Below are 17,832 nucleotides of genomic sequence, written 5' to 3' on the forward strand. Positions count from 1 at the left end.
GGACATTTACAGGAAAATAAAGAAATACAATAGAATTCAATAAACAAAGACTGACAAAAATAATGCACACTCAGTACCCACTCTTATGGGTGAAAATGCCTTGTTTATGAGCAAGGTCGGAGGAAAATGGCCAAAACGTTTCAAGCTGACAGGAAGGCGGCAGATCTCAAATAACCACATAATGCAACAATGGTGTGTTGAAAAGCATCTCTAAATGCACAACATGTTTAACCCTGAAGTGGTTGGACTACAGCAGCAGAACACCATGAACATACACTCAGCGGCCACTTTATTAGGTACAGGAGGTGCCTAACAGAGCAGGCCACTGAGTGCATGTTGCATCTTACCACTGGTCATACCATAAGCTATACTAGCTACAAATGTTAGCAGAAGATGTTTTACTTTGACAAAGCTGTGTTTTTGTCGAAAATCTTCCAAGATAATTAAAACTCAGTCTAAGACTGCAAATGGGAATTATTTGTTAAAACTGTCATATTTACTGACTGTTTTGAACAAATAACAACCCCGATTTAATTTTGGGGGTCATAGAGCAAGCTGAAAAACAGAGAAGAACGTACAACATTAAATAAACCAACTTTTACCAAATTTAATCATTGAGTAGTACTAGAATTGCTATTGGTTTATTATTGTCACCTGTACCAAGAAACAATGAAAAGCTTGTCTTGCATACTGTTCTTACAGATCAAATCTTTACTCAGTGCATTGAGGTAAAACAAGGTAAAGTATAGCAATGCAGAATAAAACTACAGAGAAAGAACAGTTCAGGTAAACAACAAGGTTCAGGATCATAACGAGGTAGATTATGAGGTCAAGAGTTTATTTTATTGTACTAGGGAACAATTTAATACAGTAGTCTTATTACAGCAGGGTAGAAAACCAATTTGAACCAGGTATAACCTGCTTTCAGGCTTTTGTATCTTCTGCCCAATGGAAGAGGGGAGAAGAGGAAATGTCTGGGGTGTGGGAGGGTATTTGATTATGGAATTAATTATTTGAATTTTAACTTATTACAGGGTAATTTAATGTCTCCTTCCTTATGTCACTTGAGATTTCTCTTAATTTTCTCCATTTATTTAAGGGATGTTCAACTCCTTAAATAATATTTAGAAAACATTTTTTTATTTTTGATGGTTTTTGCAGAGACCATCATTAACTGTACATTGTATTGATCATATTGTGAGATGCTGCCATGGAGTGTGAAATTACCTTGAATTTATTATAGGGTACATGAATAATTAATAAAAAAGTGAAATTAATTGCATTTTTACTAGAACAGCAGCATTTTTAAGATTTCAAAGAAAAAAATACCATTTCTAAATTGAATGAACTAATTGAAAATAGAGATAGAAAGAGGGAACAAGAGAAAATCTGCAGAATCTGGAAATCTAAGCAACACACACAAAATGCTGGAGGAGCTCAGGAGATCAGGCAGCATCTATGGAAAAGAATATTGTTGACGTTTTGGGCCATTGAGAAACACTGAGGAGTAGAATTAAAAGGAAGGTGGAGGGAAGAGAGAAACACAGGGTAATAGGTGAAAACTAAAGGGGGAGGGATGAAGTAAAGAGCTTGGAAGTTGATAAATGAAAGAGGCTGAAGGCCATGGAAGAAAGAAAAGGTGAGAGGAGCACCAAAGGAAGGTAAAGGGTGGGCAAGGAGATATGGTGAGAGAGGGGGAAAGGGGATGGGAAATGGTGAAGGAGAGGGGGCTTGGGGGTCATTACCGAAAGTTTGACTAATTGATGTTCTTGCCATCAGGTTGGAGGTTTACCAAACGGAATAATGTGCTGCACCTCCAACCTAAGTGTGGCCTTATCATGACAGTGGGGAAGCCATGGATAGACATATCAGAAAGGGAATGGGAAGTGGAATTAAAATGGATGGGATTGGGCGATCCCGCTTTTTCTGGCAGATGGAGCGTAGGTTCTTGGCAAAGCAGTCTCCCATTTTCCCTTTCTCTCTCTCAATCTTAAACTCCCCTCTTTCTCACAATAGTTATTCTTTCTTCCTCACTCCCTCCCTATCTATCTACAGTGTCTATCTATTTTTTTCTAATTCTGTCAACTCCTTGTTCTTTAACAATATAGAGCAGATAGACAGAGTTAGAAAATAGAACAGTACAGCAAGGTTACAGGTCTTTAACCCCACCATGTTGTGTTGAACTAATTAAGTAAATGACACCAGATTGAACTAATCTCTTCTGACTGCTCCTTTCCCAACACATATCTATACGGCCTATTTTCGAGTTGGACTATCAACATATTATTTGAAGAACTCTCTTGGATGCGCCTAACGGATACTACCCTCTTGCACTAAGATGATGCCAGTTGATATTTGGGAAGTTGAAGTCATCCACTATAACAGCACTTTGTTTTTGCAGCTTTCCCCAATTAGGCAAAAGTTCGGGATTAGGCTATTTGACCCATCAAGTCTGCTCTGCAATTTACTCAAAGCCGATCCAATTTTCCTCTCAGCCCCAATCTCCTGCTTTCCCCTCTGTATCACTTCATGCCCAGCCCAATCAAGAATCTATCAACCTCTGCCTTAAACACATATAAAGACTTGGCCTCCACCGCTGCCTGTGGCAAAGAATTCCACACATTCACCACTCCCTAGCTAAAGAAATTCCTCCTCCTCATTTCCATTCTTAAAGGATATCCCTCTATTTTGAGGATGTTTCTCTAGTCTTAGACTCTCCCACCATAGGAAACATCCTCTCCATATCCACTCTACCAAGGCCTTTCACCATTTGATAGGTTTCAATGAGTATACCCTTCATTCTTCTGAATGCTAGTAAATGCAGGTCCAGAGCCATCAAGTGTTCTTCATATGATAACCCATTCAATTCTGGAATCATTTTTGTCAACCTCCTTTGAATCTTCTCCAGTTTCAGTACAACCTTTCTAAGATAAAGGGCCCCAAAACCCCAAATAATCCACGTGAGGCCTCACCATTGCTTTATGAAGTCTCAATATTAGGACCTTGCTTTTATATTCCAGTCCTCTTGCAACAAATGCTAATGTTGTGTTTGCCTTCTTTACCACAGAATCAACCTGCAAAGTAACTTTCAGGGAATCCTGCACAAGTCCCAAGATCCTTTGCATCATTTTCGTATTTTCTCTCCATCTATAAAATCCTTTCAGTTCTTCCACCAAAGTGCATGACCATGCATTTCCCAACACTGTATTCCATCTGCCATTTCTTTGCCCATTCTTCAAATATGTCTGTCCTTCTGTAGCCTGTCTACTTCCTCAAAACTACCTGCCTCTCCCCCTATCTTCATATTGTCTGCAACCTTTGCAACAAAGCCATCAACTCCATTATCCAAACCATTAACATATAAAGTAAAAAGAATTAATCCCAACACAGAGCCCTATGGAACACCACTAGTCACTGGCAGCCAGCCAGAAAAGCCTCTCTTTATTCTCACCCTTTGCCTCCAGCCAATCAGCCTTTACTTTATCCATGCTAGAACCTTTCCTGTAATGCCATGGCCTCGTAGCTTGTTAGTCAGCCTCATGTGTGGCACATTGTCAAAGGCTTTCTGAGAATCGAACTACACAACATCAATCGATTCTCCTTTGTTAATCCTGCTTGTTATTTCTTCAAAGAATTCCAACTTATTTCTCCAGCAAGATTTTCCCTTGAGGAAGTCATGCTGACTAAGCCCTATTTTATCATGTGCCTCTAAGTACCCTGAGACCTTATCCTTAATAATTGACTTAAACATCTTCCCAACCACTGAGGTCAGACTAACTGGCCTGTAGTTTCCTTTCTTCTGCATCGCCCCCTTCTTGAAGAGTGCAGTGACATTTGGAATTTTCCAGTCTTTTGGAACTAGCTCTCCCACAGTCCAAAGGTGCATCGACTGGTAGACAAGGCAAGGTCCCATGATTAGGCTAGGCCAAAATTGGGGAATTGCTGAGCAATGCAGATCAAAGGCCCAGATGGGACTATTCTAAGCTATATCTCAATAAGTAAATAATTAATTATCAACATTGTTGAGGTTGGGAGGATTGAGAACACTAAGTTCATATTCAGAATCAAGTTTAATATCCCTGGCATATGTCATGAAATATGTTGTTTTGAGGCAGCGGTGCACGGCAATACATAATTTAAAAAATCTATAAAGTATCATAAGCAAAATATATATAAGTTTTCTCTTTTATTGTTCTCTTTTTTTCTGTGATTATAGCAATGAGAAAAGGACGTATCCTGGGTGATGGGATTTTGAAATGATGTCTGCCTTCTTTTTGAGGCATCGCCTTTTTTGTTCCAAGGAAAGAATATCACCTGTAGTCTGTCCTGGTCCAATCATGTTGACGTCACAGCCATGAAAGCTCACTCATGTCTGGACTTCCTCAGGAAGCGAAAGAAATCTACACATCCCCATCAACCCTTACCAATTTTCTTTGATGTGCCACTGAAGGCATTCTGTCTGGATGCATGATGGCAACTGCTCTGCATATGACTGAAAGAAACTGCAGACAGTTATGGATATAGCTCAATCCATCACAGAAACCAATCTCCCTCTATGAACTCTGTCAATACTCCTCACTGCCTTTGTAAAGCAAAAGACCCCACTGGCCCTGGGCATTCTCTCATCTCTGCTTTCTCATCAGGCAGAAAATACAAAATCCTGAAAGCACTTGTCATCAGGCTCAAGAGCAGCTTCTATCCCACTATTATCAGACTCTTAAATGGATCTTTCGTATGATAAGATGGACCCTTTACCTCACAATCTACTTTGTTATGATCTTGTACTATATTGTTTATCTGCACTGCACTTTCTTAGTAGCTTCTACATTTTATTTGACATTATTATTGTTTTACCTTGTTCCAGCTCAGTGCACTGCACAATAATTTGAACAGAATACAAGATAAGCTTTTCACCTGCAAGAGAAAATATGCAGATGCTGGAAATCCAAGCAACACACACAAAATGCTGGAGGAACTCAGCAGGCCAGGCGGCATCTATGGAAAAGAGTAAACAGTCGGCGCTTCAGGCCAAAATCCTTCATCGGGACAGTCAAATGCTGCCTGGCCTGCCGAGTTCCTCCAACATTTTGTGTGTGCAGCTTTTCACTGTATGTTGGTTTATGTGACAATAATAAACCAATACGAATACCAAAGTCTGTTCCTCAAGTTGTTCTAAAACAGTAAAATTTGTTTATCTTCGTTTACTTGGTTTAATGTCGAGGAGGTCATTAATAATTTATTTTGTACTTCAGAGAAATTTCAACAGCAGCTAAAGAGATCTCTGAGACGAAACCATGTTACCAGCTTGAGACATGGCCCCATCTATTGTTAAGTTTGCCTATCAGTCCACTCTCAGCAGCTAACTGTCACTCCCATCCAAAAACTAAACCTTCTTTCCTCCAAAGATCCTTTTGGAATTCTTTTATTTTTGAGTTGCCTCTGTGGACAAACTTGATAAAGTTGTCAGCTTTTGATGACAGATAACCAAATGTGATGTTACCATTTATTTCGATAGGACTAGAACATAAAAGCAAGGAGGTAATGTTGAGGCTTTAAAGGCACTGGTGAGGCGTCAATTGGAAGATTGTGAGCAGATTTGGGCACGTTATCGGAGAAGGAATATGCTGTCATTGGAGACAGTTGAAAGGAGATTCCGGAAAATTATTGTGGGATTGAAAAGCTTATCATATGAAGAACATTGGATGGCTCTGGGCTTGCACTCAGTGGAATTTAGATGAATGAGGGGGATCTCAATTAAACCTATTGAGTGTTGAAAGACCTCAATTGAGTGGGATGTGGAGAGATTGTTTCCTATGTGGGGGAATCTAAGAACAGCAGCATCAGACTCTGAATAGAGGGATGTCCATTTATAATGGAGATGAGGAGGAACTTCCTTAGCCAGGGAGTGGTGAATCTGTGGAATTTGTTACCACAGGCAGTTGTGGAGGCCAAGCCATTGGGTATAACTAAGGGAGAGGTCGATACTTTCTTGATTAGTCAGGGTTTGAAGGGATATGGGGAGAAGGCAAAAGATAGGGGCTGAAATGGAAATGGATCAGTCATAATGAAATGGTACAGCAAACTCAATGGGCCAAATGGCCTAATCCAAGTCCTGTATCTCATGTTCTATTGTTCTTAAAAGATTATGATGATCTTTAGTAACTTGTATATAGAAATAATTGAATAAGTAATTGCAAAGCAATGTTCCCTCTGAGGTGTTCGCTGGTACATGCACACACATCTTTTGCTACTAGCACATACAGGAACTTAATTGCACACAAAATGTTGTCATCCTCTCCCTCATTGAGATATTTCATGATCGTACACAATTACATTTCCTTTTCCGGTTTCTGATGCAGATGGTATTACCAACATGGAGTTTGCGATGATTTGTCTGCAGATTTTAGAACTGGCTTTTTTTATACTGTTTTTATTCAAGAAATTATTGATTCACTATGTCAAATTTTCTATGCAACTTTGCAAAGTTGATGGACATTAGTGGAACCTTTCTTGTGTCTAGTGCTGCCTGTGAAAGAGGTTGTAGCCCAATGAATAAAATCAAAAAACAAACTGAGGAACTATTGAAGTGAGCGTCATCTGGATATGTTGATGAGAATTCAAAGCTATCTGTTGTAAGGAGGATTTATTAGTCTTGACAGGGTTTACAGAGCGTGGGTAAATGCCAAAGATTGGAGACAGAAAAATGACTGAGCAATTTAATATGTTCATTATCTTCTTCAACTTTATGTCTCTTATGCAATAAAACTACAAAATCTGTGCTGTATTGAATGATTTCCAAATAGAACACCTATCTGGATATTTCGTCAACTAGCTTTGTAATTTTTAAAATGTTGTTTCATTTCAAATAACTTTAATAATGTGATAGTTTTGATATTGTTATATGCTGTCACATAGTATATGAGGAATAAGACTCATTGATTAGTATTATTTTGTTTCTTTAAAGCAATGAACAATAAGCTGGACTTTATTGTTTGTTACCCTTAGAATAGCTTCAGGTGTACTTCCACGTAAAATACAATGTGCACGTGTTTGATGTCACCAGGAAAAAAAACTGCACAACACAAGATTTTTGCTCACACCGGTCATTACAGATCACAGCAAACATTGCTGCAAAGGTCAACTGTTCGTAATTTTGTCTGCAATAATTTATTTGCACTACTTTGGAATTAATAAGCACCTATGATTTTACCCCTGTGAAGCTTTTTTTTTTACAGTGTTTAACATCTGGTTTCTGTACAAGAAAGCTGATATAATGAGAGCTGAAGTACTGTACTCACCATTGTAAACAAGTTGAAAACCTTCAGCAGTCGTTTCAGAGTCAGTGTTAAACTCCAGCCACAGATGATTGGATGTACTGCTCAAGGTCACACCCAGCATCCCAGTGCCAAAGAAAGCCCCCAGAAGATGAGCAGAACTGTCTTTTCCGTCATATATCTAATCAAATAGACAAATAAACATAGTAATCACCATGAGGTAAAGTAATAGATGCCATGGAGGCCAAACAATTGAGCATATTTAAAGCAGAGTTTGATAGGTTCTTGATTCATCAGGCCGTCAAAGGTTACAGGAAGAAGGCAGGAGAATGGGGTTGAGAGGGTTAATAAATCAGCCATAATGGAATGGCAGAGCAAACTTGATGGGCTGAATGGCCTAGTTTGGTTTCTATGTCTTATTGTCTTACAATATAGAACCAATGTAATATAAACATACTTAGATCCATTTGGGTAGAAGGTTCAAAAGCATGTGAGTACATAACCCCAGGCTCCAAGACAGCTTCAATCCCATTGTTATCGGACTCTCGACTGGACTTCTTGCACAATATGGTGGGCACTTGGCCTCACAATCTATTTCATTATGATCTTACACCTTATTGTTTACCTGCACCACACTTTTTCACCTTAGTCTGCATTGTAATTATTTTACCTTATTCTATCTCAACGTGCTGTGTAATGATTTGATATGTCCGCGCAATATGCAAGACGAGTTTCCTATTGTATCTCGGTACATGTGGCAATAATAAACCGATACCAGTACAAAATGCTGGATTTTGCTGAGCAACTTGTTGGGAATAATATTGTTATTGAGCTGAGGCAATTTTGGCCTTTCACAACTTTATACTTGTATGAAATATTCTGTGAACTCAGCGTAGTTTAGACATTGTGGAACGTATAGCCATGAAGCATTGACTGAAAGCCATGAAGAATGCCAGAAAGGGTTTTGCATTATTTTCCTTCATATGACATGCCATTCACAGGGGCTCTGTGTGTGCCCATGGATGCTGAAGCCATCGGGCAGACTGAGGAGCTAATCACCGTGACAGATTCCCACAAGTATAAAAGTAGACAGAAAAATAAAAGAACTGTTTTACACTGAGAAACATTTTACACTGAGTGTTAGTATAGAGGCATAAATTTAAATTAAAGGCTGAAATATCATAAACGTTAGAAAAAAAACAAAATGTTTTTCTTTTCCAAAATATTCCAAAGAAATACAAATCTTTGATATTTAGCTTAGAATGATAAACTCTTCTCGGGCTTCCAGCTGGGTACAGGAATTGATTTTAACCAATGTTTCGATGACAAACTCTGCCAACTCTTCTAAGAGAAGTCAAACCTAATGGTTTGACAGATGAGGCAGCTGAATTTGTTACACTGTTGCAGATTGTCAGGTAAGATGTTGTGGCCGTCACTGAATCGAGTCAGTTGTTAAGGATGAAGTTATGGAGTACGTGATAACGCAGGACAAGATCAGACAAAATCAGCATGGTTTCCTTAAAGGGAAAATCTTGCCTGATACACCTGTTGGAATTGTTTGAGGAGACTACAATTTGAATAGATAAAGGTGATGCAGTGGACGTTTTATATTTGGACTTTCCGAAGGCCTTTGACAAGGTGTCACACCTGAGGCTGTCTACCAAGTTAAGAGCCCATGATATTACAGGACAGTTACTGGCATGGTTAGAGCATTGGCTGATGGGTATAAGGCAACAGATAGGAATAAAAGGATCCTCTTCTGGTTGGCTGCCAGTGACTAGTGGTGTTCCACAGGGGTCGGTGTTGGGACTGCTTCTTTTTATGCTGTACATCAATGATTTAGATGATGGAATAGATGGCTTTTTGTCAAGTTTGCAGATGATAGGAAGATTGGAGGAGGGGCAGATAGTGTTGAGGAAACAGGTAGGATGCAGAAGGCCAGATTAGGAGAATGGGCAAGAAAGTGGTAAGTGAAGTACAATGTTCTAAAATGCATGGTCATGCATTTTGGTAAAAATAAATAAATGTGAGGACCATTTTCTAAATGGAGAGAAAGTCCAAAAATCTTAGATGCAATGGGACTTGAGAGTCCTTGTGCAGAACACACTAAAGGTTAACTTGCAGGTAGAGTCAGTGGTGAGGAAGGCAAATGCAATGTTAGCTTTCATTTCAAGAGGTCTATAATACAAGAGCAAGGATGTGATGCTGAGGCTTTAAAAGGCACTGGTGAGGCCTCAACTCCTCATATAAGAAAAAAATATGTTGGCATCAGAGAGGGTTCAGAGGACATTCACAAGGATGACTCTTGGAATGAAAGTGTTATCATACGAGGAACATTTGATATCTCTGGATATGCACTCACTGGAATTTAGAAGGATGGGGGTTGGGGGGATCTCATTGAAACTTTTAGGTTGTTGAAAGACCTAGACTGAGTGGATGTGGAAAGGATGTTTCCCATAGTGGGGGAGTCTAGGACAAGAGGGCACAGCCTTAGGATAGGGCAGCATCCACTTAAAACAGCGATATAGATAAATTTCTTTAGCTAAAAGGTGGTGAAGTTGTGTAAGTTGTTGCCACTTGCAACTGTGGAGTCCAGGTTGTTGGGTGTATTTAAGGCAGAGCTTGATAGGTTCTTGAGTGGACACGACAACTACGGTTATGGGGAGAAGGCCAGGGAGTCGGGCTGAGGAGGGTAAAAAAGGATCAGCCATGATTAACAGGCGGAGTAGACTCGATGGGCCAAATGGCCTAATTCTAATCCTATGTGTTATGGTCTTATTTTTGGCAGAGTTTGTCATTGAAACTTCAGTTAAAATCGGTATCTATACCTGGCTGGAAGCCCAAGAAGAGTTTATTTGTTATATGCACTGGGAAAGCACCAGATCCTTTCTTTTAGTATGGAATATTTAATAGATGACAGTTTGCAGTTATAACATGTTTTTTGCAAGACTAATGAGTTGCTTGATGGCAATTATGGCTCAATTTTTCATTAAAAACTTGCATACATCATTCATTGGACTACAGATTCCGGTGTATATTGCAATGTTTTAAATTTGACAGAATTGTTAGTAACAGAATTAACAGTCAAAATGATTACAGAATCCATGCAAATGCAGAGTGTTTCGGGAAAGTGCGTCACAGCCCTCATTATGTGTGAATGCATGGATGCTGCAGGAGTTTTTTTTTGAGTGAAATCAACTAACTTGTTTGGGATGAACTGTGTAACATTCCTGTTAGGAATGCTTACATCTGAGCACTGTTTCTCCATCACCGAAGGGCAACAGCCTCCTCCTGCAGGAAATGAAGGGATCATTGTCAAGCTTGAAGATCAACTTTTGATTCTTGGATAGCTCAAGAGTTTTCCAGCTGAGTGGTAATTCTTCAGGCCCTATATTGTTTTTTGCCTTGGCTGCCTATTTCCAATAATGGAAAAATAAATTTAAAAAATTTAAAAAAAGTTAAAAACAAAGATCCAGTTAAAAGAGTAAGTTTTTACCATCATGTGCTTTAGCCTTCGTAGTATCCAAGACACCTTCAGGGAGTGGTGCCTCAAAATGGCACTGTCCATCAATAAGGACTCCCATCATTTGTTTTTCTCAATGCTACCATCAGCAAGCAGGTACAGAAACCTGAAGACACACACTCAGTGATTCAGGAACAGCTTCTCCCCCTTTGCCACCTGATTCCTGAATGGGCATTGAACTCATGAACACTACCTCACCATTTTATTTCTATTTCTGCACTACTTAATTTATCTTATATATATATTCATATTGCAATTCAGATTTTTCTGCATTATCATGCATTGCATTGTACTGCTGCCGCAAAGTTAACAAATTTCACAATATATGCCGGAGATATTAAACCTCATTCTAATTCTGGTACCAGAAGGCCTAGCAACAAGCAGGAGAAGCAGCAACTAAAACCTTCAGCTGAGCATTGATTTCAGAAAGTATGGTGGAGCACATATTCCTGTCTGTATCAATGATGCTGAGGCAAAGAAGCATTGGAGTAAATAACACTAAGAATTGGCCCTGGTCCTACACGTGGACGCTATGGACAAGAAAGCACACCAACATCTCTACTTCCTTGGAAGGCTAAGGAAGTTGAGCATGTCCCGGGTAACTCCTACTGGTTTACATATATAGATACAACAGAGTAAGTATTCTCTCTGAGTGCATCACAGTTTGGTACAGCAACTGTTCTGCCCAAGACTGTAAGAATTGGAACGAGTTGTGAACATGGCCCTGTATAGCATGCAAATAAGCATCTTCTCCATTGACTGTCTATTTCTTCAGAAAAGTTGCCAACATAATGAAAGATGCCTCACACCCTGGTCATTCTTGATAATACTGCATATGGTGTTAATGATATATTGTACCTATGAGTGTACACCAGAAAATTCAGTTACCTCTTATATAACCATATAACAATTACAGCACGGAAACAGGCCATCTCAGGCCTTCTAATCCATGCCAAATGCTTACTCTCACCTAGTCCCACCTACCTGCACTCAGCCCACAACCCTCCATTCCTTTCCCGTCCATATACCTATGCAATTTTTTTTTTAAATGACAAAATCGAACCTGCCTCTAACATTTCTACTGGAAGCTCGTTCCACACAACTACTACTCTCTAAAGAAGTTCCCCCTCGTATTACCCCTAAACTTTTGCACCTTAACTCTCAACTCATGTCTTCTTGTTTGAATCTCCCCTACTCTCAATGGAAAAAGCCTATCCACGTCAACTCTATCTATCCCCCTCATAATTTTAAGTACCTCTATCAAGTCCCCCCTCAACCTCCTACGCTCCAAAGAATAAAGACCTAACTTGTTCAGCCTTTCTCTATAACTTAGGTGCTGAAATTCAGGTAACAGTCTAGTAAATCTCCTCTGTACTCTCTCTATTTTGTTGACATCTTTCCTATAATTCGGTGACCAGACTCTTCTTTATCCTCTGATATTTCCCCCCTCATCTGATGAATTATCTATTTAACTTCAAGGAATAGTTGCATGCACAATTCACCCCAAATTCTGACAACAACTGCCATTACTCAACTGCAAAAACTTTACCAGACATGCATTCAATCTTGATACAAAATTAATATTCCATCTAAAAGTTTCTACATTTGCTATTAACTCTCTTTGCATGAAAAGATGTGAAGTCTGAAATTTTTCACAATGCTGGGATATCAAACATATATTTTCTTTAAGTTTTCCCTTTTCTATTCAAATGATACTTCAGCTGCTACAAAGGGCATGATCAAAGTTCATTTGCAGGCACGGAGATAGATCAGCAAAATCCATTGGTCCATTGGTAGTAAGAATGGCAAATGCAATGTTAACATTTACTTCAAGAGAATTAGAACATAAAAGCAAGAATATACTGCTGAGGCTTCATGAGGTATTAGTCAGATGGCACGAGGAATACATTGAACAGTTTGGATTCCTTGTTGAAGAAAGGATGTTCTGGCATTGGAAAGGGGTCTGGAGAAGGTACTGGAGGATGATCAATGAAACAAAAGGGTTAACTTATGAGGAGAGTTTGGTGGCTCTGGATTTGTACTGGCCAGAGTTTAGAAGGACGAGGGGGAATCTCACTGAAACCTATCGAATATTGAAAGACCAAGACAGAATCAAAATGAGAAGGATGTATCCTATAATGGAGAGTCTAGAACCAGAGGGCACAGACTCAAAAAGAATAGAGCGATGTCCATTTAGAACGGAGATGAGGAAGATTCTCTTTAGCCAGAGGGTGGGGAATCTGTGGAATCCATTGCCACAGATGGCTGTGGAGGCCAAGTCATTGGGTGTATTTAAGGCGGAGGTTGTTAAGTTCTTGATTAATAAGAGTGTCAAAGAGTATGGGGAGATGGCCAGAGAACAGGGTTGAGGGGGATAATAAATCAGCCACGTTAGAATGGTAGAGAAGACTCGATGCGCCAAATGGCCCAATTCTACCCCTATGAGTTGTGCTCTTCTGGTCTAAAAGTAAAAGTAGAGAACATTATCAATGCTTGTTATGATTTGAGTGTCACCCAACATTTTGATATGATGCTTCTGGCAGGAAGACAATCTCCACAAGTCCCCTGTGAATCAAAACTCATGCTATTTTTGTGTCTTGTTAAGGACAGCGTGACAGATTAATGAACAATTATTCCTTAATTACAACATAATACACTGGAGATTACAGAGGATGCCTAATGCATTTTCCTCTCTCTTGTCAAGGGTAGTAAGTAACCATAAATATCCATAATTATAACTTTCATACTATAAATAATAGATTTACTTACTATAAAGTTATTTCACAGAAACACCAAGGCAGTCACAACATCAAGTTTTTAATCAAGTATTAATGATAGATTCAGTCCATAAGCTGCTCATATACACTTCAACACTCTTACTTCCTCAAAGTTCAAAGTAAATTTTATTATCAAAGTACACATATGTCACCATATATAATACTGAGAGTCATTTTCTTGCAGGCACTCAATAAATCTATAGAATAATGACCATAATAGAATCAATGACAGAACACCCCAATTGGGTGTTCATCCAGAATGTAGAAGACACCAAAATGTGTAAATACAAAAGCAAAGAAATGGAAATAATAAATTGTCCATTTGATATGTGCCATGTCGTATGATGTGGGCTATTATGGTCTTTCCATGGCCATGATTGTTCCTGACAAATTTTTTCATATAAATGGTTTGCCATTGCTTTCTTCTGGGCAGTCTCTTTGCAAGATGGGTGACCCCAGTCATTATCAATGCTCTTCAGAGATTGTCTCATGTCTCATGAGAGGTGGAATCTCATGTGGATAGGGTGGTGAAGAAAGCTTTTGATATGCTGGCCTTTATAAATCAGAGCATTGAGTATAAGAGTTGGGATGTAATGTTAAAATTGTACAAGGCATTGATAGGGCCGAATTTGGAGTATTGTGTACAGTTCTGGTCACCGAATTATAGGAAAGATGTCAACAAAATAGAGAGAGTACAGAGGAGATTTACTAGAATGTTACCTGGGTTTCAGCACCTAAGTTACAGGGAAAGGTTGAACAAGTTAGGTCTTTATTCTTTGGAGCGTAGAAGGTTGAGGGGGGACTTGATAGAGGTATTTAAAATAATGAGGGGGATAGATCGAGCTGATGTGGATAGGCTTTTTCCATTGAGAGCAGGGGAGATTCAAACAAGAGGACATGATTTGAGAGTAAGGGGGCAAAAATTTAAGGGTAACACGAGGGGGAATTTCTTTACTCAAAGAGTGATAGCTGTGTGGAACGAGCTTCCAGTAGAAGTGGTAGAGGCAGGTTCGGTATTGTCATTTAAAGTAAAATTGGATAGGTATATGGACAGGAAAGGAATGGAGGGTTATGGGCTGAGCGCAGACCAGTGGGACTAGCTGAGTGTAAGCGTCAGCACGGACTAGAAGGGCCGAGATGGCCTGTTTCAGTGCTGTAATTGTTATATAGTTATATGGTCTGCCTGGTATCGGTGGTTGCAGAACCAGGACTTGTGATGTGCACCAGCTGCTTATTCTACCATTCTCCACCTGCTCCCATGGCTTCACATCTCCCTGATTCAGGGGGAAGTAGGTGTGGGAAAGCAGGGTATTGGCCAATCAGGTGCTACATCTTGCTGAAGGGTGACCAACATGCCAGAAGAAGGATGTAGCCCTGTATAGTTCCTTTGGTCAAGATATATCTCCACTCCGCCAGCCAGGCATGATGAAAAGATCCAAAGAAGGTGTGGAGAGCCACAGACTTTTTCCCAGGACAGAAATGACTTCCTCTACAGAGTGTATTGTGTGTATGGAACGCACTGCCGGGAAGGATGGTAAAGACAGATACATCAGATAAACTTCAGAGATTCTCAGATCAGCAGACGGAAGCAAAATGGAGGGATATATAGGAGGCGAGCAGAGGGAAGGATCACCTCACACTTCTTTTGGTAGAGCTGTATCTCTAATAATAAGTAAATATGCAATAAATATCAAGGATAGGAGATGGTGTCCTTGAAAATGAGCCCATAGTCTTCAGTAAATCTACCAGCATCATCAAAGACCCCACTTACCCAGACATTCTCTCTTCTGATCCCTTCCATTCGGCAGAAAATACAAAAGCCTGGAAGGATGTACCACCAGCTTCAAGAATTATTAATATTCCACTGATATAAAACTATTGAATGATCCCCTTGTACTCCTGACTTCACAATCTACCATATCATAACCTTTCATCTTGTTGTCTGCCTGAACTGCATTTTCCCTGTAATTGTAACACCTTATTTAACATTCTTTATTGCTTTTCCCTTGAACTACCTTAACTGGCTGATGTGATGAAATGATATGAATAATGACATTCAAACAGTTTTTCACTATACCTCAGTATACGTGACCATAATACACTAACTTACTAATTTATATTAAAATACATTACAGAATCCTCAAGCTTTTGTGGAAGTATACCCATAACACTGAAGTATTTGTGAATTTTTACCTTCTGGAAAATTTAATGTGACAAAATAGAACATATGAAATCCCAAGGCTGATTTGGATGGGAGGCTTACAAGTATATGTGTATTTTATGATAGGAGGCTGTGTAAGACTTTAAGATGATAAGACAAAGGAGCTGAATTAGACCATTCATCCCTCAGAGTCTGCTACGCCATTTCATCAGGATCCAATTCAACCCTATACACCTACCCTCTCACCATATCCCTTGATGGTCCAACCAGTCAGGAGTCTATCAAGTAACGTTTTGAATACATCCTTGGACATGGCCTCCACTACAGTACGTGGCAAAACATTTTGCAGGTTCACTACTCTGGTTAAAAAGATTCCCTCCTTACTTCTGTTCTAAAGAGGTTGCACCTCAATTTTGAGGCTGTGCCCTCCAGTTCTGGATACCTCCACTGGATGAAATATCCTCTCCACATCCACCCTATCTAATCCTTTCAACGTTTGGTAGGTTTCAATGAGATCCCCACGAATTCTTCCAAATTCTTGTGAGTACAAGCTCAAAGCTGCTAAACGCTCATCATATGTTAACCCCTTCATTCATGGGATCATCCTTGTGAACCTCCTCCAGACTCTGTCCAATGACAATACAACCTTTCTGAGATAAGGAGCCCAAAACAGTTGACAATACTCTAAATGTGGCCTGACTAGTGTCTTACATTATCGCCTGATTTTTACATTCTATTCCCCTTGAAAGAAATGCCAACATTGCATTTACCTTCTTTACCACAGACTCAACCTGTGAAGTAACCTTCTGAGAGTCTTGTACGAGGACTCCTAAGTCCCTTTGCACCTCTGATGTTTGAATTTTCTCCCCATTTATATGTACAAAAGTCCTGGGCACATATATATGGGTGGGATGCCCAAGACCTTTGCACATTACTCTAGTAATTTTATGTATTGAACTGTGCTGCTGGTGAGGAAAAAAAGCTAATTTTTAGATAATATTCTGCTCTAGTTTCCTTTTGCCAAAATGCATTATCATACATTTCCCAGCACTGTATTCCATCTGCCACTTTTTTTGCCCATTCTTCCAATTTGTCTAAGTCCTGCTGCAATCACATTGCTTCCTCAGCACTACCTACCTCTCCACCATGTTTATATCATCTGCAAACTTTGCCAAATTCCACTATCTAAATCATTGACAAACAATGTGAAAAGTAGCTGTCCCAATACTGACACCTAAGGAACACCATTAGTGATTGTCAGCCAACCAGAGAAGGCCCCTTTATTCTCACTCACTGCCTCCTGTCTCTCAGCCATCCATCTATCCATGCCAGTATCTTCCCTGTAATGCCATAGGATTTTATCTTGTTAAGCAGCCTCATGTGAGACACCTTATCAAATGCCTTCTAAAAATTTAAGTGAGATCCACTGCCTCTCCTTTGTAGACTTTGCTTGTTACTTCCTCAAAGAATTCTAACAGATTTGTCAGTCAAGATTTCCCTTTACAGAAACCATGCTGACATTGACTTATTTTAATGAGATGTACACGGTAGAACTGCAGGGAAATTGCCATCAACCACACTTCCATATTAATTTTGAACTATGTTCCTGGAGGTAGCTGAGTTGCCCTACCACTGAGCACATCTGCAGCACTGTACAAAATTCTTGGACACATCTATATAGCTGAGATGCCTAAGACCTTTGCGCATTACTATAGTAGTTTTCTGTATGGAACTGTGCCGCTGGTAGAAATAAATGCTATTTTTTTATGACACATATGAGTGATGGTAAACCTGATTCTGATATGTGTCTCTATTGTAGACTGAGAGTGGGAAGATATCAGGGAGACGGGAATCCTGGTTAGGAAACAGGAAAGGGAGAAGAGAGGGAACAGGACGCACCAGAGAGATGTTCTGTAATGATCAATAAACAAGTTGTTTAGATTCAAGTGACTGTGGCTGGTTTCTCAGGACTGGGTTTGTCTGCACCCGTGCCAACCCCCACCCCTGTCCCTCCTTCTCTGCCACCTCTCCCACACCTCTCCCAACATCCCAACATCCTTTGTGCCCACCAGATTTACAAACTTTCTCTTCACTCTG

General features: G+C 39.7%; 1 protein-coding gene across 1 annotated transcript in view; it reads right to left on the reverse strand.

Moving 5' to 3' along the window:
* csmd3b (CUB and Sushi multiple domains 3b) overlaps positions 1-17,832 on the reverse strand; it is a 2,186,187-nt gene that overhangs the window by 415,039 nt on the left and 1,753,316 nt on the right. The window contains exon 23 of the mRNA XM_059983996.1: positions 7,299-7,455. Within this exon, the coding sequence (XP_059839979.1) occupies positions 7,299-7,455 (157 nt within the window). The remainder of the gene's footprint in view (positions 1-7,298; positions 7,456-17,832) is intronic.

This window comes from Hypanus sabinus, chromosome 1 (assembly GCF_030144855.1).
Source record: "Hypanus sabinus isolate sHypSab1 chromosome 1, sHypSab1.hap1, whole genome shotgun sequence".
Taxonomy (NCBI): domain Eukaryota; kingdom Metazoa; phylum Chordata; class Chondrichthyes; order Myliobatiformes; family Dasyatidae; genus Hypanus; species Hypanus sabinus.